At 42.4% G+C, this 23,748-nt stretch overlaps 1 protein-coding gene across 1 annotated transcript in view; it reads right to left on the bottom strand.

The window, feature by feature from the left end:
* Positions 1-5,178: 5,178 nt before the first annotated feature.
* The window catches only part of si:dkeyp-14d3.1 (transmembrane protein 132C), a gene marked incomplete at its 5' end in the record, with an annotated part of 118,973 nt that continues 100,403 nt past the window's right edge, over positions 5,179-23,748 (bottom strand). The window contains 4 exons of the mRNA XM_053421887.1: positions 5,179-7,005; positions 8,406-8,597; positions 13,504-13,777; positions 20,119-20,327. Coding sequence (XP_053277862.1) covers positions 5,836-7,005; positions 8,406-8,597; positions 13,504-13,777; positions 20,119-20,327 — 1,845 coding nt within the window. The remainder of the gene's footprint in view (positions 7,006-8,405; positions 8,598-13,503; positions 13,778-20,118; positions 20,328-23,748) is intronic.

The following is a 23,748-nucleotide window of genomic DNA, read 5'->3' on the forward strand; positions in this document are numbered from 1 at the left end:
GGGTTGCAGAAAATCTGCTGGTCAGAGGCTGTAACTGCAAGGCTAAATACTTGACTTTGATTGCATTTTAGCATAGTAGCAGGCCTGACAGCCAACAAACAATAAATAATACAAAATTAAGTTGCATTTTTAGTCAATGACATTGGCATTTACTGACATTAATTACTTCTAATTTACATTCTTAAAATATTAATTAGCTTAGAATTAACAAAAAATTAAGTTGTGTGCTTGTCCTTGAGAAGGACCATTATCCATCCTCCATGTCAAACAATTTAGTCTCCTCCCCGTCCAATCTCAATTACTTTTCGTGGGCATGTGGCAGTCAAACATAATCCACAGAATGTTAAGCTGCTGTTAATTGTATTACAGTCTTACCTGTGTAATGAGAAACCGGGAGACGCTCCCTAAGATGTTGCTCCAGTAAATGGAGGATTAGGAGGTATCATCACATGTTAATTAAGATAAGCTAATGCAGATACAATGTTTAAGAGAATGGCCATGCAGACAAATCGCCCATCTCTACATACTAATCACCTGCATTTACATAGACCTAATTATCTAAGCTGTCTTTGTTGCACGCCCTCCTGGAGCTTGTTCTGCAACACACAGGACGGCGTTTGGACAAGAGACAAGTTGTTTAACTCAGGGTTGATCTGTTACTAACATGCTACACCAATGAAGTCTCTCTGGGGATATGAGCTATGGAAAGAAAAACACATGTCGGGCCTCTCACGATCTCTTGTTCCAGAAAATGTGCTGTCTCGTCATTTGAAATACTGTGTTCTGCGGGGCTTTGGGCACAGCGGCAGGTTAAGGCTGTTCACTCAGACAGATGATCTGTGAAATAAGCAACCGTAAAATGCTTTAACAGTGTACATCTATCCGGATTTATGGCATCAACCTTGGTTATTATGTGCAGGCCCCGTGGTTTAGAGCATCCTATTTGTTCAGAATGGGGCTTGACTCCCATATAACTGTACAGGTATCAAGATAAATCTTCCTCGGCCACAGTGAGCAGGACCATTCGTGCCAGGTGTATCGTGGTAACCCTCTGACCTTCTATTGTTTTCCGGCAGATAGAAAAATGCCCTGACCTGCCTGAGAGCAGTGGCTGATCAATGCTCCCCTGTGTCTGCTTGTCCTCCTGAGCCGATTTATCTAAATGACATGGTTGGGCACTCACCTCGCGTTTGCAGAGGGACTTGGCTATTGTATTTGTTTAGTACTTTTCAGTTTGTGAGTCATCGCTGATGTTTTTCGCAGTGCATCTGTTTATGCTGGTGTGTGTGAGTTTGTGTTTATATCAGCTTGTAGGAATCAAACCCAAGTACCCACTGGTATTATAGGGACACACCATGGTCTACTCAAAGTTAACAGTCTCAGGCTTTATAATAGGGATAGGTAAAATTTACTTATTTATTTTAAAAACTTTTCTATTTAGTTGACTGTGTGTGTTTTCAGTTATCCAATCGTCACAATCTCAATAAGCCAATCACGCCTTTGCTGTGAATTTTAAATCTGCAACATTCCTCCTCCCCAGTCACCTCAAGTCTCTATAACCAGAGCCCTGCTGATTCCACTCATCATCTCATTCAGATCCTCAGCACTGAAATCCAGGTATAGCTTATTCCCCTATGTTGCCAATTTACACTGTTGTCCAAAACAATTAAAAACACATCAGTGAGCAACACACATACACACACACACAGTATATTTTCCTCCTTCACAATGACCATAAGCATTGCAGTTTATCTTGTGTCTGTAGCAAATAAATGGCGGCTGTAAATATGCTCTGGAACATCAAGTATATATTAATCCAAAGCTAAAAATAGTCTACACCAAATGCACTATTAACTTCAATTAGCACCTTAGTGCTTTCACTGACAAGGTAGGTAGATCTAAGCTAAGAAATTGACATGTACATTTTATATTTTAATGTTTTCATGGGATTTATAGTCAATAAGTATAGACTAAAAGCAGTGTTATCTTGTAAGGTAAGAAATTGATGTAGGTAGAGCTCCAAGGATAGGAAGACAAATAACTGTGTGTGGTGTGGTGTGGTGTGTGTGTGTGTGTGTGTGTGTGTGTGTGTGGGTGCGTTTGCGTTTGCGTGTGCATGTGTGTCCTTGCCAGGTGGGAGATTGTGTTTACAAGACATACCGTAGATTTTGCAGAAGGGTTTTGTTTCTGAGCAGTTTTGCCTTTGGTGCTCCACAGCTCCATCTGTAGAAATGGCCAAAACCAGAAAGTCAAGCTGACCTTGTCCACTGCCCATTCGTTCCTCTGCAGCAGCGTGTTTGTGAATGATTAGTTGCTGTAAAGCTACTGTGAACTGATTTCAGAGTGAATTCAAAGAAAGCAACATAAATCAAGCAGCAAATAATCATTTGGAAATTGCAAATACAGATCTGGCACACTAGGACCACAGGGAGCCCAGCCAACCATTGGTGAGAGTTTGTTGGTCTCACATCATCAATTTAATTAAAAATCCATTTAAGATGGCGGCCTGGGGAGGGTTTTTTCTTTCCCTTTCAGGGAAGGTAAGACTTGTAGCCGACAAACTAGGGTTACCTCGTTCCACAAATTGAAGGAAATACAATCATTATATCTGCAGTGCCACATCCCAGCAGGCATGAACACGTCTAAAACTAGGGCCCGAGGGGGTGGAGATGGTAGATCTTTAATGGGATGCGCCGCTGTTCCTACCTGAGGAGGCTGAAGCCACCGACGATGGTCACAGACAGAGAGTCACAGTGGTGTTTTAATTACACAGGACCCTCCATCAATCATGCCCCTTGTGGCTGACAGTTAAATCCCTCCCAGACCAGGCTGCACCGGCTCCCCTCGTCCTTCACAGTCCAAAGGCTGAACACAGCCGCCCTAGTCCCAGCACACACTGCACAGACCCACTTCAACTGCCTGCAGCCTCTGATGAAGGAGAAGGAAAATCACACAGGAGACGGCCGGTTGCTCCACGGAAAGGAGAGTAGAAACATATTAGGACAGAGAAGACGCAGAGACCAAGGGGAGTGAGACTTCCTCATCTGTGTGTGTGCATCCGTATTTACTGAGCTGAGGTCTTCATGGATTTTAAGCAGTTTAACTATTCATTGGTGAATTTAACAAATGATGACAGGCAGATTTGGTTGATTCCATTCTTTATGCTAAGATAAGCATCTGCTGGCTGTAGCTTCATATACAGACATGAGGTGACGTGATGGGTTTTGGTCGATCTTCTCATCTAAATCTTACAAAACAGGGAATAACCTCAGTTCCCACAGTGCCAACCTACAGCTGTTTAATCTTAAAGCTGGGGTTGGTGAGCGCGGAAAAGCTAGCAAGAGCAGCCTGCACTGAAAACATCCAACCGCTACATTAACCCCTCAAATCAACCCTTACGACAAAATGACACCCCTAAAACACCTGAACGTGCACACAACTGCTGGAAGCTGACTCGTGGAGCTCCATTGACATTATCATGTCTGAATCACCTGTAAGAAAACACCTAACATCATCATAATGAACCTGAACAATAAACATGGCTATTATTAGTACGCACGTCATTAGTAGTAGCATGTTAGCAGGGGGAATTCTTTATTAAAAATTAGGGTTGATGTCATAACTTATCACTGGCTAGCCACCAGGAACTGCCTCTTGTAATGTTTGTTAACTGGCAACGCTTAAACATCAACTCATTATTTTCCTGCAAATTGACCAACGTGAGGTTTACATTGGACCAATGTAAGTTTTTTTTGCATGTTTCCATAATGAGAGATTTGTTGGCTCTGACTCAGAGTACACTCCTGAGCCAAGTACATCATCCAATCACATTTTGGTTCTAGCTTTTCGAAACTTCTTTCCTTGCTTTGTTTTGCAGTGGAAGCCATTGTCTGTAGTGGAACTGGGAAGTTTGGCTGCACTTTTTCTGCCATTTTCACATGACTCGATCACTAACTTCTAAATATTGGCTTGGCTTCAGCTTGTGAAGACTCCTGTCAAGTGGATTGAGAGGTTTGGCAGGATGCAGACAACTTTACTCATTGATGGCTATCAGGACTTGAGGAGGAATTCTACAAATACGATCAGAAGTGTTTCCCATACGACTGACCAGCCCTACCTTTAATACCTGGCTTGTTATCTCTCTATCTGAACTCTACTTGTAATTTGTTTGTAATATTAATATGGTGTTCTGGCTCAGCAAGCAGCAAACCTGAAGCAGAACCTTAGAAGAAGAAAGAGATAATCTGTCAACACACTTGAACTAATTAAATTAAAGTGTAAAAGCCACTAAACTTTCTGGAGGAGCTCCCTTCACTGCTCACTGTTGACAGAACTGAGTTGATCTTAATCTTAATTTGTAATTACACTTGAGGTAGTACTACCAATGCTGCCACACTACAGCGACAGTTTACATACTGTGAATATTTTTCTGCTTGATGGAAAATAATAGAACAAAAAGAAAAAAAACGTAATCAGCCACCACCACTGTGATAATAACATTCACTGAGCAAAATGTAATTTTTCAGCCGACTGCCTTTTGTTTAGGAAGTTTTCAGAGAGAGAGAGATGATTATTGTTTGTGCAATTATCTGAATAATAAATGATCCATTCCGAAAAACGAAAACATATTCCACCTTGTCTGTAATTATCTCTCTTTGTATCTGCACGATCCCCGAGAGATGGAGAGCACATTACATCCCCCGCTTGTCCATCATTAAGCTTCTCCTCCAGGCTCCGGGACAGAGGTTAACGAGACATTAATTGGCATTTCTTTCAAAGCTCACAAAACTTTAAACTGGGGGGTGGTGGCAGTATGAAATGGCACATTACCATGTTGTTCAGCCATTTATTTAAAAGCCCCATCATACGCTGGCTGTCATTTTAGTTGTTCTAACGGATGAGATGAGAATATTAATGACCACTGCCTCCCTCCGCTGGCAAGCATGAAAAGCAATAACATATTGTGTTGGGGCATGTGGGTAAATTGCTCATAAAATACTTAGATACAAGATACAAAGGTGAATGTTTAATTATCCTTTCTTTAGTGACCCACACTTCTTAGCTAACCTCGAGACACGAGACAAGAATAGCTTTACGATCAATAAAAGAATGATACAGGCTCTTGACATTATTGTGTATTCCTTAAATGTTATGAAAATACAATATACAGAGCAACGATACAATGCTTTGGAGACTGTTTGGTATATACATGACAGGTCTTCTGACGTGTTAAGGAGGATGAGAATGACCTGGAAAGTTGTGCCTTTTCTTTTTCCTCAACAACATGCACACGTTTCACTTGGCTTGCTTTGGCCTTTCCAGAACTCTTCAACAGAATAAGGATCTGGCGTAAGAAATTAATATTCAAAAATGTTACAAAACTTCCAAAACCATTTAATGTGCACACACACACACACATTCAGAACATCTATCTAGTTATGTCACTGCTCTTTTTAAAATCTACATGTCTGAATATCACAGGTCATAGTTACTGCAGATAAGTCCTGGGACCGTTACTTGACTTCTACCTAAACCCTGTCGTAACAAAACAATGATAAAAAGGTAATCATCTGATCAACAAATGGAAAGAACAGAATCACCTCATGTCCTCATTCTTTGACAAACAGAATTTTTCTTTAGTGATTCACCCTCAGTCACTTGTGGAATCAAGACAGTCCTCTTGAAGGTGATGACCCTTTGGCAGTTTGGGGGGGGGGGGGGGTGATTCTGAAGTTGTTTTCTTCCTCTTTCACATGTTTAGGGGTCCGGTTTCTGTCCAGACCACTTTCCTCTGAAAGGCATAAGGGTGAGTCTGTCACAAGTGCACATAGTACATTATGCCACCTCTTTTAAAGCACTGTCATTTAACCTTTCCATGTAATTGCGCAACTCCTTGGAGTCTCCCAGCTCCACGTCCTGGCACACCCACTTAATGTCCTGGCAGTGGCTTCCCGTCAGTGTGTTAACAGTGGGGTAGCTACTGTCCGAGGGAATGGTGGTGAACGTGCTGAACTTGACACGCTTCCTCTTGGTGGTGGGTGAGTCTCCTTTGCTGTCCTTGACTATGCAGCCTGTGTCTGCTGTCCGGTGCACTTGGCCCTGCACGCTCTTCTGGGCAGAGCCTCCATTCAGCAAGTGGCTGCCTTCTTCGAGGCCACTGCTCGAGTCCATCATGGAAGTCTGCTCCCCCTGTTGTGGCGACAGGCTGATTTGGCTCTCTAGCAGCTCCGCCTCATTCCCCAACCACACCCAATCGTGGGCATGGTTCATGTTTTCCTGTCCCTCAATGGATAGCTCCTTGTGACGGTATTTCAGGGTATAGGAGATGCAATTGATGAGAAAGACCAAGATAGCGAGACAGAAGACACCCAGCAGGGCATACATGCCAATTTCGAGGTCTGTCAGTCCGCGAGCAGTCTGAATGAGGTCATCGTCCATGTTGCGGCCACGGGGCAGGTCCACTTGCGCAGGGAAGTCAGCAAAGTCAATTGGTATGTCCTGGCTACCATCATCTGATAGTTTATCCCCATTGGGGCGGCGAATTATCGCGCTTCTAGTGGTGGTGGCTTTCCTCAACTCCCCGTCCTCCATGTCGGAGATGGAGCTGCCGTAGTAGTGGGTGTTAAGTCCGGTCCTGTCCTGGGAGGGGGAGAGCCTGCCTCTGTTGTCCATATCGTCTCCATCTGGGCCATAGTCGCTGTTGCCTGCCCTCGAGCTGCCACTGTGACCAAACTTCACCCTGATGTTACAGTTCCCCGCTGCCAGGATGCTGCGGCGCTTGAACTTCTGGCAAACTTCACACACAGTCATTTCCACTCTGACCAGAAGGCCTTGGCCCTCTGCCTCAGTCACTATGACTGGCCACTTCCATGAGGGGCCCTGGTGCACTGTCACCACCTCCTCGTCTAGAGAGGTGGCTGTAAGGACAAAAAATTCTGAATTGTACAGGTCGAGAGGAGCCAGTGAGCCGTCGCTGAACTGGAGCCAGGCACTGATTAGGGCCTCCTATGGACACACACACACAAAATACAATACAGTATTACAAGAGAAAAAGAGAAAATAAATAGTCTCTGATACAAAGATAACATGTTGTGCTTCGATATTACAAAGAAATGGAGATTACAGCGTAAAAGTACTGCATCTGGCCTCATTTCATAGAAAAGATCTCATTTTAAAGCACTAGCTCTGAATTTGCACTGCTTCTTTGTTTGGTGGTTACAGCATCAAGCAGATGTTCCTCAGGTACATTGGTTTGTATTTTCTCTCCACAGTGTTTTGAATTGGCACAAAAAAATGAAGCACTGATTATTTCCATTCCCTCTTCCTTTTGTCATTGCAACATTGGGACATACAGTTCACTATGTATGGAAATTTCTGTTGTAAGTCCGCATTTGTAAGTCAAATACAGACTGACTAAGAGGGGTGGTTCTGCCATCTCAGCTGCTGCTCTGTCTACGATAAGAAGGATACAGATTCAGAGATCCGTGCAGAAGATCAGACAGCGACATTAAATGTTGTTCGTGGGGATGAGGATTTGCTGTACAGTCGGCATCATACGCCTTTCTCATATTTCATTTCTTAAAGTTGCTTAAGGACAAATCCCCCATGCCCCCTAATAACTGCCACCAGAGGACTTCCAGTGCAGTGCTGCCTTCTCTTCATCTGCATATGGAGATAGGTCAGATAACTGTGCTCACCCCATCCTTCCTTTCTTGGAGGAAGCGGGAGAAGAGGAATGTAAAAAAGGAACAGTGGTAAGGGAGCTTGATGGGCAGATCAAAGAGGCCACAATGAGAGTAGCCGGGGCGAATGAGAACGTGACAGAGCGGCTAAGTTCGGTCTCCAAGTCATATTTTCTCTGTTTTGTGTTGCCTTTGCATGCTCCGTCATTAAGCTTCTGTTACTATTAGTTGCCTGGGGAAACGCTCCCTGTCACGCTCTGGCTTTTCAAGCCTCGGCGTTAAGAGGGTTAGGGATGGTGTGGAACAAACAAATAGACACGTGTACATGAGCACACGCATACTCGCGGCATTCTTTGATTATAAAATTGCTCATTCATGGACCCTGATAGTGTGAAATGGAATCTGGAAGAATTACTTTTTGTCTCTGCACAGTAATCAAGGCTGCAGAATGCACAGTTTTGGTTTCAGTCAGATAAATAAAATGGATTGTTTCTTTCATCAAATGGATATCAAACCATAGAGAGGTGTAAAACAAACCAGGTTATAATGGTTATAAGAAAATAATGTTTTCTTATTTTCTTTCAATCGCATTAAATCAGACGATTTTGAAACTGAGGTCTTCATATTTAGCTTTGGTGGCTAAGAGAGACTTGAACCATCAAGCAATACCCACTTCATACTTAATTTTTGTTTTAAAATTGACATGAGGTCTCTTGTACCGACCTGCTTGGGGCTCTGCAGAACCTCCTGTGTGTTCGTGGTGGCCAGGATGGCTCTGTTGCTTCCTGGACTGAGCTGCAGGCTCATGGAGAGCCCCGTCACCAGCTGGACCCCCAGCTCTGTGATGGTGACTTTGTCGTCCACCACCGTCACAGTCTTCTCTGCCAGGATGGAGTCGGACAGAGGAGACAATACCTAGCAGGTGGAAAAGAATGACAGTGAGGCAATGCAGGGAAGACTCAAACATTCAAAAGGAATTTTAAAAGGAAAAGCTGCAGAATTTGGATTTTCTTCCACAGTATTTCTCTCAAATACACCATTGACAGCTGTAACCTGTGACTGTGTAGTATATGATCAATTACTGCAGTGCTCATGAAAGCTTATTCATATGCTGCTTTAAACACTCAGGGTTGGGAAGGTCTGTCCCTGGAGAAATCAGTGGTGACAGCAACCGCAGCTGAGCATAGAAACAGAGAACTACCTACAGAAACTTCATCAACAGAAAATCCGAGCAGGAATGAATCAGCAGTGGTCACGCTGCTTGATTGACAGGAGATTCCTGAAAAGGGGGTAAGTAAAAATACCACATCAATGAGCACTGAGCAGCGAGGACATCAGCGACATGAAAAAAGCAGATTACCGGCGGGTTATAGGCGATTTAAGAAAGTGTCTCTCCAAGTGATTCATCTAACATAAAAGACTCACCAGCCCCCTCACAATATGCAAAACGATACTTTATTCAGGCTATGTGGATCAAACAACAACTGCACTTGGCTGCCCCAGAACCCCCATACTTCCTGTAGGTAAGAATCCATTCCCTTTGATTAATGTTGGATATATAGAGGAGAGGAACACTTTAACCCTGAAACTGAAGCAGGAACTAACTGGCTAACTGTGTTTACGATGAGCACCACCAGAGGGATGCGTGGCTTTCTCTGCATGCAATCATCTTCTGCAATCATCAGTCTGGGCGGCACGCGGCGCGCCTCTCCGACCTTTTGCGCTCGCAAATGTTTTTCCAGTTTGGTGCTTCCTCGGTGATGTTTTTTTTGCAGAGGTGACGACACATCTGCAGGCAGACAAACAGATGAGTCCCTGGCAGCAGGAAGCAGATCCCACTCACACAGATGTCATTAGGACACTGATACTCATCCAGTTAGCCTGAAGAGCCTGACAACCCAGAGCGCTGAGAGCGAGGAGCCGCTCACTGCTGAGAGCCCGCAGCGAAGCCTGTGACACACCAGTAAGCACCTGTCTGCTCCTGACAAAAGGAGATTCTAGTCAAACTGCAGCCATGACATCGGCATCTGGTTTCGTCCCTGGAATAAACAATATGCTCATGCCCCTGCAGTATAAAATTAGAACACACTGTATATCTGTGTCGACATAATAATGTACTAGAGTGAGGTTGGATTAAGTATATTAATAAAATAGCTCTGCTTCGTGGTGGTTTTCATAATTCAGATAATTTGAACGTGGGTGATATTTTAAATTAAAATAATGACCATATTACTTTCAAAACATTCAAATAATTACCTCATTACATTCTGTCATTACTGACACAGACCTTTGCCAAGAGCATTGGCAGCCTCCACCGCGCTCTATAGTGCATTTTACATTGTGTGTCATCATATTTTGGGACAAACCTGAGGAATAACGTTGACATGATGAGATAAGAAGCAGGCACTGATCCTCCAGTGTAAATATGACAGGGTTTTTTAAAGACTTTTTTTCATGTTCATCACAAACTTAGCTGTTACGCTGACTTCTCATTTGGTCAATTCAGCCAAGTATCGAGCTTTTAGAAAACCAAGGTAAAAAAAGACAGCCACCTTTAAAAATGTGAAATGCTCCAGTGATACTCACTATTAGGGCTGCATAATAAAACAATGTCAATAATTAATGCAATATAATTGTGGTGTAACAATGGTTGAAAATGTAATGATATAATACTAATGCATTGTGCAACAAAGTGAGGAGATACAACACATACTTTATATGTCTCGGATTAAAATGTTTTGTTGTTTTTTTTATGTCTTTTTCATGCTCTGCTCCAGCCTGACGTTTTCATACTCACAATTCTAGTCAGAATGTGAGTCTGATACCGCTCCATGGGCTGTGATTATGGGGCGTGTTTCAACCGAACCAGAAAAAAAAAAGCCTCTTGTCTCAATTGGATAGACCTACAACCAATCAGAGTAACGTAGTATGTGAAGTATGTTAAGCGACTCCATAATTATGAGCGACTCATTGTGAGTTATTAACTAACGCCGGGTTCACACCGGACGCTGAAGCGCAGCGCCAAGCCCTAAATAACAGCTGGCTCCCATCCACTCCCATGTTAAACCTTTGTGCGGGTCACATCGAAGCCTGAAGCACCGCGCTGCGCCAAGGCTGCCTCGCGCCATGCAGCGATCGTTTCGGCGTCAGGTCTATTTTTTGCGCTTGACGCGAGTGTATCGCGCCAGGAAACACACTGGAAAATGATTTTAAACGATATTGATGACATATATTATGTGATATAAATGATCAAATATGCATCCCATACTTTGAAGTCCCCTTCTGTTGTCCTGGAGTTTTAATTTTACCAATGACATTATTAAATGTCCCCCTCTGCCCATCCACTACAGCCACACAAGCAGTGATAAAGATAAAAAGAGAGAGAGGGGGGCTACGTATTCTCCACATAGGCTTGAGTGGAGAATACGTAATTTACCCTCGACACGTGACATTTAATGGAGGAAACCGGAGAAGTTCTTCAACATGGATGACATTCAATTAATAATTGAACTGGAGAAGTGCAGTGAGTTGTATGATCCTTGGAACATGTTGTATAAAGACAACACCAAGAAAGACAAATGTTGGGATGCTGTTGCTTAATGTTGGAGCAACAAGTAAGTATATGCTTGAAACTACTGGATCAATGGGTGATATTATTAGCGCTGCCCGGCGGTTCAGCGTCGCTTCAGTGTCCGGTGTGAACAGACAAGCGGCGTGATAGGGATTAGCGCGGTGCTTTGGCGTCGCCTCCGCGTTCTCTGTTCCTCTTTCAAAATGAATGCCCTGTCGATGTCTTCTAAAACAGACTCAAATGCAGCGTCTACACATCTCAGCTCTCCAGCAGCAGGCATGTTTGTTGAAAACAAATTCAACCCAAGCGCACTTTGATGACGTGATGGTTACGTTACCGTTGATCATCTGTCAATCATCGTATAAAGCCCGCCCTGACAATGTGATTGGTCCGGTCGATACCGAACCGGGCATAATTTCTCACCAACGGAGCGACTCCAGACCGAACTTCCCGACCTCAAATGTTGTGGGCGGGGCTAAGTTCGTCTGGCATCCAGGCTAGCTCTGCTTATTAAGAAGAGTTTAAACCCACAACCTCAGAAGCAAAAACTGTAGTTCAATATAATAATAGACATTTATAACTTTTATAAGACATTTATTGGGCTAATTAGAGATATCAACTGATCTGAACAATTTTATCTTGATATAATTTTTGGCCCACTTACTATATTATTATTATTATTATTATTATTATGGAACAGAAATGGCAACATGTTGATACACACAAACACAACCTAAAGCAATAATGTTAAGTACTTTAAAATCTATAGTGATTTTATCCCAGATGGCTTGTGTGCTTTTTCATTGAATGTTTTTAATTACTCAAAGTATCCCTTTGAGTAATTTATTACTTTATAATTAATAGCGCTCCTCAAACTCTGTATCAATATTGCCACTAGCAGGAGTGGCCTTATTATTTAGGCCTGCTTATTTAGAAAACACCACTGAGTTAATCAGTAGTTCAGGCTTATTTCAACAATATCAAAATCTCAATATATATATATTAATGCTTTTACATTGTTCGAGCACTCATTAAGAAGAGTTTAAAACAAGAAACAATAATATAACATTTATAGTGATAATTATTGATATCAACTGATATTAAAATGTTTATGTTGATATTATCATTTATATGGATTATGGTATATTTGTAGTTTTTAAAGTAGCTGCCGAGAGCTTGGATCTTGGCCAAATGACTACAGTGAAGTCCAGAAAGGTGAGAATGATCCCTAACAAATGCAAACAAATGTAATAAACTGCAATAGGGAAAAAATATTATGGAACCTAAAACATGTCAGAGTTAAAATAGATATTAAGTCTCTGTGGTGTACTCTGGATGTGTACACAGCCAGAGTAATGATTTTACAGCTCATCTTTTTCCTTTATTCCAAATAAGTAGGACTAGTCTGGGAGTTTGTTCCAAACCTTTACAATTATTCAGTTGCAGTAGGCTCATCTGACTGATGCGAGCAATAACCTTGATGAGCAGTCTCAGAACTCAAAATTGCTACTGAAATGATGGCCAAAAATAAATGGGAAAAAATGCTAGAATTGCACTCGGTAGAGCACATACCTCCAGCGAGGCTCAACATTTTTCTTATATTCAATAAAGCTGCATCAGTTCCTTAAATATGCGTGATCTTTTTCAATCAAGATCCATCAATTATTTATGAAAATGTCAAAATATTTAAATCCAGTATTCGCCGCCTTTTCTGGATTCGCCTTACAATCTAATGGTTTCTTTCTTGGCCCATGTCCTATCATTCCCCCGAGTTTCATGGAAATAAGTTGAGTAGCTTTTGCGTAATAACTCTGACAATCCAAGAACCCAACCAATAGATTAAGGCAAAAACATCCATCAAACACCTCCCCTAGCAGTGGTACAACACCAATTGTTAACATTTAAAGGTCCAGTGTGTAAGTTTTAGGTGAGAGGTATTTATCGGCAGAAATTGATTACAAAATAATCCCCTAGTGTTTTATATAAAATTTACAAACACTAGAATGGACCCTTTATATTCAAATACTTTATCGGGAGTGGGTCCTCTCTACGGAGGCAGCCATCTTTTTTTTTTAACAGTAACCCAGACTGAATAAACTAAACACCTTTTGAGTTTTTATGACACTTGAAGGTTACCACAGGTTCTCTTTCATGTTTGGAAGGCGAGGTTGAGGTGAGGGGTGTTCGGCTGCAAAGTGCAACTTCAAAACTAGATGTCACTGAATTGTTTAAGGTGGATTCATGATCTACCTGGATTGTGGTCATCCCCACGTCGAGTCCCATGAGTATCCTCCTGTCCAACAGCTGTGCAATCTGCGGGTCCTCTACCTTCAGGAAGTCCCACACCAGCTCAGTTATGTCCACCTGCCAATCGGTGCCCAGCATGAAGCTCGCCTGGCCTCGGGGATCTGCTGACTCCGCTACAAAATGGGTGAGGACTCGAACCATGGCGTGCTGGTACTGCAGAGTGCAGCTTCGTCCACGTCTGTCTTCATCGTCCTCGTCGTCGCTGTCCCTCGTGGACCTGACATTAAAAAGAAAGAGACGACCCTCATAAACCCTGGTGGTTGGTCTAGACTGAAATATCTCACCTAACTACTTAGTGGTTTGATAAATTGCCAATAAAATTCAGTATGGACATTAATGGTCCCCAGTGGATGAATCCTGATGACTTTGCCGCCAACATGAGAAGAAATGTCTTGACAACAATTACTATGAATTTTCATACATGCATTGATTTTTTCCTCAGGCTGAGCTGTAGTTACTTTGGTTATTCCCTGATGCTCCATCTAAATACTTATTGCCCAAGTCCTGCAGCACTAGTGACTTTCCCTTCAGCCTCAGCTGTACTTTGGTTTTCTGTTAATTCTGCATTGACGTGCAGTTTGTTGTATTTTTAGCAGCGTCCCCACTTAAACCGACCTCTGCCAGATGGACTCTCACTCAGCAAAGCAACTTATACGGGGATGTTTACCTGACAAGGATCCAGTAATGAACAGTCCAGCATATGGCTAACCATTTTCCTCCTTCAGCGACTCTCCTTCACCATCAATAAGCATCGGGTCTGGACTGCGAATGTGCACACACCTCCCTACTGCTTTACTTAATAGCTTCCGTGATCGCTCTGCTGCTAGCAAATCTAATTTTATTACTGAAGGCAACAAATCAGCCAACAGAGACTCAGCTCTTTCTCACCAGTAAAACTGCTTGGAGAATGACAAACTAGGTTTAAATGGTTACAGCTGCAAAGTCATTAGATTTAGTCCATAACTGTTTTTTAGTTGTTTTTCTTTTTCAACAAACAGCTCTATAAAAATGGCAGAGATGTTGAGAAAGTGTTTGAAGGCTTGATCCGGGAGAAGACGCGCTGTTGCAGTTCTTCAGTCTCGCTGGGATACTTGCAAACAGAAAAAGTGCTTTGTTAACAAAACCACTAATCATACACTGTAGTATGAACGAGAGAGCTGCCACTCTGTCTAATCATCGTCATTTGTTCCTCTGTCTCTAACACAAACACACACAAGCAAAGGTTGTGATAATGATAAAAGGGGAGAAATAAATAAATGTATCTCTTAAATGTTTTTTCCTGCGATTATCCGCTGGACTTGTCTCTTTCTGACGGAATCCCCTGAGAAACCTGACTCCTCGTGAAGCTGTGGGAGTAAGATGTTGGCAGCGCGCTCCAGAGAAAAGCAACCAGTACCGTGAGGAGCAGAGCTGTGGAGTTTTAAACCTTTGCTGGTAAATTTCACATGCAACAGACTGACACTTATTCCCAGTAATAATTACTCTAATGTTGTTTTACTGACACTGTTTCACTTTCTTTCCTTTACTTGCTGTTCCCCTGAAGTCTTCACATCAAAGCATGTATCTACAGCATGGAATATTCATGACTGAGGAGACAACAAGGTCAAATAAAACACAGAAGCAGTAAAGTTGTAATCTGTTCTATTAGGACTGTGTGGGTGTAGTTTGATCAGATTTGATTGACGGTGAACAAACAACTCGTCAGATTTTCATTCAAATGTCGTTAAATCCTGATTGGTGCACAGAGCAGTGTGACATCACCATTTACTGACTGATCAGACTTAAGTCGAATGAACACTGGTGTTACCACGACACAGGACCTGGATGGATGTGTTCTGATCAGTTTGAAGTGCTGCTGTTTGTCCCTAAAATGTATTTTTTGGTAGTTTTATTTCACTATAATATAATATATATTATATTATATAACAGATCAGCTATGTCTGAGTTTGCCCTTTATTTCAGATTCAATACATTCTATGTATGGTCAAAAGGGCTGACTCCTCCAATCATGACTTTTATGTAATTTTATACACAGAAGGAGGAAACGGCATCAAGTCATCAGGTAAGGACAGGGTCATTTGAGTTCCTTCGATTCTCGTAGTGTATTGGCTTCATCCAACAAAGGTACGTCAGCTGATTAGCGACTCTAAATTGCCCATAGGTGTGAATGTAAGTGTGAATGGTCTTACCAAATGTCCGCTTGGACTGGCTCAAGTCTGCCCTCGACATTCAGAGAGGAAGCGCTAAAGCAAATGGCTGGATGCTAGAAAGAACTCGCAGCTGCATAAATCTTGTTCATATACATTGTCTTCACCGAGAGAGTGACTCATGAGAATCATGAATTTGTGATCAAACATTTACAGCTCTTTTAAATCTCTGATCTCTTTTCAAAAGTCCCTGTTCTCTATCTCTCTCCGTTGCTTTTAGAATCATAATGTGAGTATTCTGAGCTTAAACTGAATTTGTGTTTTAACGTCCCTGATGTTAAAAGGTGAAGTACTATCATACTCACTCCCCAGGTAACACAGCTATACCAGGCGAATTATAAAAAAATATTTGGGACATTTAGAAATGAATTGGCAAGATGGGATGTGCTACCATTATCCCTTCTGGGTAGAGTAGAAGCTGTTAAAATGAATCTACTTCCCAGAATTTTGTTTTTGTTTCAGTCTCTCCCAATCGGGATCCCAACATCAGCCTTCAATATGCTGGACAAGCTCATTTCTAAATTCATATGGCAAAACAAGAGACCAAGAGTGAGACTTAAAACGCTCACTCTTGGGAAGGACAGGGGTGGACTCAGCCTCCCTTATTTAAAATACTATTTCTGGGCAGCACAACTAACAGCAGTGGTAGCTTGGATTAACAATGACTTAGAATCAGGATGGGTGAACATAGAGCAGAGCTCAGTGCCAGCAATACCTTTATCCACATTAGTGTTTCTAAACAAGCAATCCCAGATGAAATTTGAAATAAAAAATGTATGGGTAAAACACACCTTGAAAGTATGGTCGGCAGTCCAGAAGAAAATTAGAGGATCAGTTGCCCTCTCAAGGGCTATGCAGATTAATGGAAACCCAGATTTCCATTAATTCCCCCTCAACAACAGATATCACTTTTAAGAGGTGGGCAGGCAGAAACCTGAGGGTTATTGACCAGTTGCTTTGTGACACCGGTATACAGCCATTCTCCTATCTACAAGACAAATTCCTTTTACCCCAAAGTGATATGTTCCGGTATTTTCAGATAAGAAATTACATTACAAACCATACAGATTGGAATATAATCAAAAATGCTCCTACGAACATGGAAATTTACTTTATTAATATAACTAAACATCAATTACCCAGTAAAAAGCATGTTTCCCATATATACAGAAATCTGTTACTGGATACATCAGACAACACTTTTTATATCAAAAACAAATGGGAGCTGGAGTTAAATACTATAATTGAGGACGGGGAGTGGGAAACAATGTGCATTGGATGTCATAAAGGTATTAATAGTAACATGTGGAAGGAGTTTGATTGGAAGATGAAGACTAGGTTCTTTAAGACGCCCTCCGTGGTCTCTAAATTTGCAGATAATCCAGCAGCAATATACTGCTGGAGACGATGTGGAATGGTTGGCGACCACTCACACATATTTTGGGATTGCCCAATGTTGCTTCCTTTTTGGAAGGGGATAAAGAGCGAGATAAATAAAGTTCTGGGAATTAATATACTATTCACCCCAAGTCAGTTTCTTTTCGATCTAGCTCCTGAAGGCATGTACACAAGAGACCAAGAGCACTTGTTGCATATACTCTTGATGACTGCTAGGAAAATGGTGACAATAAAATGGTTGAATCCACAGCCACCTACAGTGGCACAGTGGAAACAGAAGCTGAGGGAGGTGTATGCAATGGAGGCTCTAACGGCTCAATTGCAATTAAAGTCTGATGTTTTTGTGAGGAGATGGCTACCTATTGCAGGATACCTCTCTAATTGAGGGGAATCCTGTGGTACGATGGAATGTCTTAACTGTCCTTTTATTTATTTATTTATTATTTTTCACCAATCAGTCTGTCATGTATGATCTGTGATGTTGTCAAGGAATGTTTGTGTTTCTCTTCAATAAAAACAAAGTTTAAAAAAAAAAAAAAAAGGTGAAGTACTGACATACTGACTTAATCAGTGTTTAAACAGCATATTTATGAGGACATTCATACATGCAGGTAATAGACAGAGGTAATGGATCCAGGAGTAAACAAGCTGACAGTGAGGTCCAACCATTTCAGCTCCGGTATAAACCTGATATATATGCCAGTGCTTGTGCAGCCATCTCTAAATCTAATCTGAGGTTAATTTAATATACAAATCACACTCAGCACGGAGAACAACCTGCACCATGAAGCACCTTTTTTCCCGCCTCATTCACTTTCAGGCCCAGCTCTGACTTCAGAGGATATGCTGCATATTAATGTGTGTGTGTGTTTGTGTGTGTGTCTGTGTGTCATCCTTATTTTTGATGTGTCCCCTGGATCGTACGCTGTATTTGTGTTGGCGTGATGCTGCATTTTATTTTCTGCTGCAGTAACATCACAAAGGTAATTTGGACAGAAATAGGCAACGCTGCCTCTATATAAAGCAGCTCCGTCTGACATTAGTGGGTATTTATTGTTTGTGTCTTGTAGGGAATTTGAGAACAGCTGTTTGTTTAACAGTAGAAAGACAACACTCAGTATACGTGGTAAACACACAGCACAATCGAGTAGTAAAAGGTAACAGCGAGGGGATTTTGAATTCATGATTAAACAAAGGCTGAAAAAGGAATGTACACATATCTTGAAGGTGTGTTCAATGAGTGGTGCATGGCCGAGTGCTCCGCCTACACTATGGTTTGCTGTAAGCAAAGCCTCATCTTGTCCCTGATTTGACAGGACCTAGGCGAGGGAAGAGGGGAGCCATACAGGAAGTGTCAGTCTGAAACCGTGTAAAGATCCCTTGTGCAATTATTCCTCAAACAGGCCTCTTCATTTCTCATCTCTCTGCTGCTCACTGGCACACTTCCTCACGGGCTCGTGGTGGGTGGACCGGTGCCCATTCTCACCAGAAGCCATAGAGCTATACTTTGCAAGGTCACCCCTGTTCCCCCCCTGATAAACAGAGACGGGTGGAAGACGGGGAGAAACAAAGCCTCCCGCCGCCCGTCAGCAGTCGTGCAGGCGTCCAAACTGACAAAACAACTTGGCTGTCCCAGCTGATAAAGGCATACCAGCGCACAGCGGGGGAAAGCAACATCCTCGACAAGCCATGGCAAAAGCCGAATGCTGTACCTCTGTCACTCAAAATGGGCAGGGAGGGGGTTAGGGATAATTAGAGTGGCCACACTGGTGCGTGGGATGACTGCAAGTCCGACCTCAACTTATTTTTTTCCAGAAGTAATTACTGCAGGTAGTCTGATAGCTGCTCCATCATTTGATGGATTTCAACAGTTGCAGAGTAGCACTGCACAGCCGCGTTGGCAGAGGTGCTGCTAGTGATGAGGCCCCAGGGGAAGAGGACTGACCTCCAGACAGCTCTAATAATGTTCTGTCCTACTGACGATTAAGAAGGGCAATGGCAGGCCACCTGAAGCCAGTCCTAATGACAATCCGTATTGCACAGGTCAGCCATTTTGTTATCCGCCAAGAACTGCCAGGCAGGAGCGAAATCAGGAGGAGACAGATGGAACGTTGTTCCGTCTCCCGTCTCCACAGTATCTGATCTGAGGCTTGAAATCAGACACATCACCTGGAATAAATTCTGTTTGTTAACCTCTCTAACCCTCCAACGGTGCAGTTGACTCATTGACATTAACATGATGACAACATGAAAATCTAGAAGCACAATTTTTATAGGTTAAAAAAAGAACTTATGTATCTACTCAAAATAAAAGTTGCAGCATCGTCCTGATGCAGTTTTATTGGATACATGTAAAATGCACGGGAATTGCATTTTCGTAGCAGATGACGCAAAAAAAGGTGAATTGCACTCCTCCCATTAATCTTTCAGTTTATTACCTATATGTTTTCACTCATGTCTGTTTGTTTGTTTGATTAAGCAAAAACGACTAGACTGATTACCACAAAACGTATGTATGGGTCAGGAAAGAACCCCTTAAAGGTTGGAGCGGATCCGGATCAGGGATCAGATCCAAAGTTTTTATGAATATCAAGGCCTTACATTCCTCTTTTGAAACCACATATTTTTAAGGATTTTTGAGTCTGCACCCGATTTTTTCAGAATTATATATCATATATATATATAGAAAATGTTGAAAAATGTGCTATCTCACAATGAAAAAAAAATGTGAAAAGAAATCCTGGATCTGCCCCCTGAAAATTACATGGACATGGTTGCACGTAATCATATTTACAAACAAACAAACAAAGATGGAGAGAAGTAAAATTAACCATATGAAAATGATTTTATACTTCTGGGATATATTTAAATAGATTAAAGACCTTTGTCGAATAAAGAAGCAGAACCCACTGTCACCCAGCCCTGTTACTGACGGTCACATGCAGTGCTGTACCTCTGACCGGGGGCCACGATGGGCACCCTCCACCCCTTGATCTGGCTGAGCTCCGTGTCAGACACCTCGATCTGGAGGGGGAGCCGAGGGAGCCACACGTCGAGCTCCAGCTGAGCACTCAGGTATCCGTAGGTGAAGTTCACCGTCATCTTCACCTTGCCCTTCATCTCCTTGCCATTTACGAAGACGTAGTCACACCTGTCTGACACCTGCGTGGGAGGAGAGGGGAGGGATTAAGTGAGAGGCAGTGTAAGTTGAGCTCCTCTGACGGTTATGCTAGATGACTACACAGTCAATTGCACAGTGCAATATGCTGTACGGTGCACACTGCAGGACCAGGCTTCCTCCAAGTTGATTATAAGCCTTAACACTCCTGAGCTCTCGACTGATGCTGCATTCCTGTAACTACTTTGAACAAGATGAAAGCTTCTATATCTGCTCCACACTTGAGGAAGGAGGGAGGAGGGCAGCGAGGACATCTTTGAACTGGAGGGAAAACAGGTCGTGGTCTGCTCTTCTATTATAGTTCAGCCTACAGGCGAAGAGAAGAGCCAACAGATGGAAACTAGCAAGATGAGAGCAGTTGTCTCTGGATAAAACGACCGAACTCAAAGCCATCTGTTTCATTAATTGCTTTAGGAAGAGAGTGAGTGGGCCAATTTTGTGTTATTGAAAGACAACTCCTTGTCGCTCTCTTTGAAGCCCCCTATGCTTCTTCCTCTTTGAACACTTGTGTAATTCGGACCAACATCCAGAATCCTCTTTAAACTTCGTATGATGTGGACACGCAACTATAAGCTGTGAGGAGTATCTAACACACACACACACACACAATTTATTTCTGTACATTTTGTCATTCCTGTTTCCAACATATTGCAGACTACCATGGAAATCCAAATGGAACTATACAGTCTGGGGAAACGTACACCTTTTCTCCTTCCAATTTTTTTTCTTTCTCCACAGCGAGATAAAACCATAAACAACCATTCATCATGAAGTTGCGGCAGCATATCCTCTGTGACCAGGAAGAAAACTTTGTGCGAAACAGATTCTACATTTTTATGTGAGCTCCCTCTAGGGTGAGGCCGGCAGGAGAGTTTCTGTGATAAAATAAATTTGGTGTGTTTGTATAAATGAAAGCAGAGATTTGCCTATTTCCCTGAAATGGCATCATACCCGGCACTGCATGTGTGTGTGTGTGTGTGGGAATGGACCAGTGGAGATTGTGGGAACCTGTGAGAAAGCCATCATCAAAGCAGACATGACAGATTCTCCATATTATCTCCTCTGTCAACAATCTTTCTTTAACCATTAAAGTAACACAGCAGCCTCTGCACCCACAAGTGGTAATAAATTCTGTTGAGCTCCGAGCCTGAGCGGTTAAGAGGTTTTCATGTACAGAAAACAAAGCCTATCAATCGCTTGACCGGCGCTCCACCGTGTAGTCCCACTCACTGAACTGAAACACGGCCAAACAGTATTTATTCCTCATAACCCACAGCTTCTCTAACCTGAAAAACAAGCACAGCAAAGAAGTCTTGATAATTTCAAAGATTCCATCACTGAATATTGGAGAAAAACTTTTTTACGAATTCTAAGTCTTACAGCTAGAAATTACTCTTGAACTTGCTGGATCTGATTCTAGGGTTTTAAACCAATTAGTATCATTCCGTTATGCACTTCTCACCAGAGATCTCACCCACTCACCAAAATTATATGGTGCAAGAATGTGCGTTTGTGCCGAGGAGGGGGAATGAGTTTCCTATTCCAAGTAAGTGTACCATTCAAATTAATTTAAAGCTGCAATTTTTAGGTAAAATAATATGATTTTTTCGCTCTAATCATGGGTTAGAGTTTTAGCTGCCTATCCCTAGCCCCCCCTTACAGATAATTAGCTAACCTTTACTGAATCTTTTCGTAGCCAGTGGCAGAAAAAGACTCAGACCCTTTACTTGAGTAATAGAAATGACATTTCAGAACTTCTAATAACGCATAGATCTGACATGTGACAAGTGGCCCCAAATAGACACTTTTGTATGGAGGCACAAGCCAAGGGAAGGTTGGGGACTGGTTCAGTATTTAACATTTCAGGCTAGTTTAAAAGTGAATCTAAGAGACAAGATAACTACACCAAGGCTATTGCCCTATCTCCCCATGTCAAAGCAATGTTTGCCATTAATTATTTAAACTGTGGCAGTCCATCATATTCTAAATTGTCATATTCTAAAAAAAACTAAGAGATCGATAGCTTGATGTTTTACTCTGTTGCTGTATTGTATAGCTGTGGAGGTAATACATGTCAAATACATGAAGTGGAGTAAAAAGCAGCATTCAAGTTCAAAGTAAGTAACACAAGGTGCCATTTTTAAATTCCACCCAACATCAAGGCAACAAGAGCAGTGGACTTTGTGTTTGTACACTGTCCTGAACCAGAGGCAAGAATCTTTGTAAACCCCCGTGTGAGAGATAAAATCCTGCTGCAGGGCATCCTTCAAGGCTACAGTCAACCATCAGAGCCCCAGGTCTGCACATGTCCTGCATTCTCCCCGCACACAGGATCAATGGATATTTGCTCTGTGGTATTACGGTCAATGAAAAGAGAGCAGTCATAGCAGCGGCTTGCTCACGCCCTGCTGCTACTATGACACTGAAGACGTAACAGGGATTGACAGATTTGCCTAATGAAGCTTTTGAACATTTCTACAAGGGCGGCGGCGCTCCCCTGGCTACAGTCAGTCACGAAGCCGATTGGGCTCCATCAGGGCTCCCAGTGTTAGAGTGTGTTTGAACTGATAAAGATGTCAGAGGAGTGCCTGCTCCTTATCAGCCCTCATTGTTCGTCTCTTTCCCTCTCACTACACTCAGTCTGGCGAGACTGAAGTGCCTTTGACAGGCCCTTCATCTCAGACTTCTCTCACAAGTCGGGGCTCGACAATTTGTCTTACACGGGCATTAGGTTTGTATATAACACCTGGGCTCCATGTGAGTTTTGCTGACCGACTGTGACATGACTTATCAGTAAGTATGGATAAACAAATGCGTTTTCCCTTTCTTATTTTTTCTCTCCACCGTTACTTTACCTTTATTTGCGGTAGAAAAAGAAAGTCTTAATGCCTGAGGGATTTATTAACATAGAGCTCTGCTACAGTTTGTCCCATGCCAGGGAAATTAACTGCCTGCTGGCATTTCTTCAATCTATTTCCAAACAATCTCAGCAGAAACAATTATGGGAAACATGGCAGCTGACATCCAGCCATCAAAACACATTACACTGATTTGCTTACAACTTCCCGCTGTGTTGAATTATTGGCTAACATAGCTCCAAATCGATAATTTAACATATAAAGACACGTCCCACTCAATCAGCAACTCCCTTTAAACCCCGCATAACCGGCATTCTGATTCACATAGTATCATAAACGTCAAAGAGGATCCGCCGCCACATTAATCAGACACATTAGGCAGCTAACGGGAGAATACTTATGGCGGACATATGGCTGTCGCTGGATCTAGCCAAGGAAATTAACAACTCGCCAGACAGATAACATCCAAAGCAGATATGAGCAATGGGAGTAGGGAGCAAGAAGGTGGGCCTAGCCTGTCTCTGGCTTGTACACAAGCATTGGCTTG

Source organism: Pleuronectes platessa, chromosome 4 (assembly GCF_947347685.1).
Source record: "Pleuronectes platessa chromosome 4, fPlePla1.1, whole genome shotgun sequence".
NCBI classification, from domain to species: Eukaryota; Metazoa; Chordata; class Actinopteri; order Pleuronectiformes; family Pleuronectidae; genus Pleuronectes; species Pleuronectes platessa.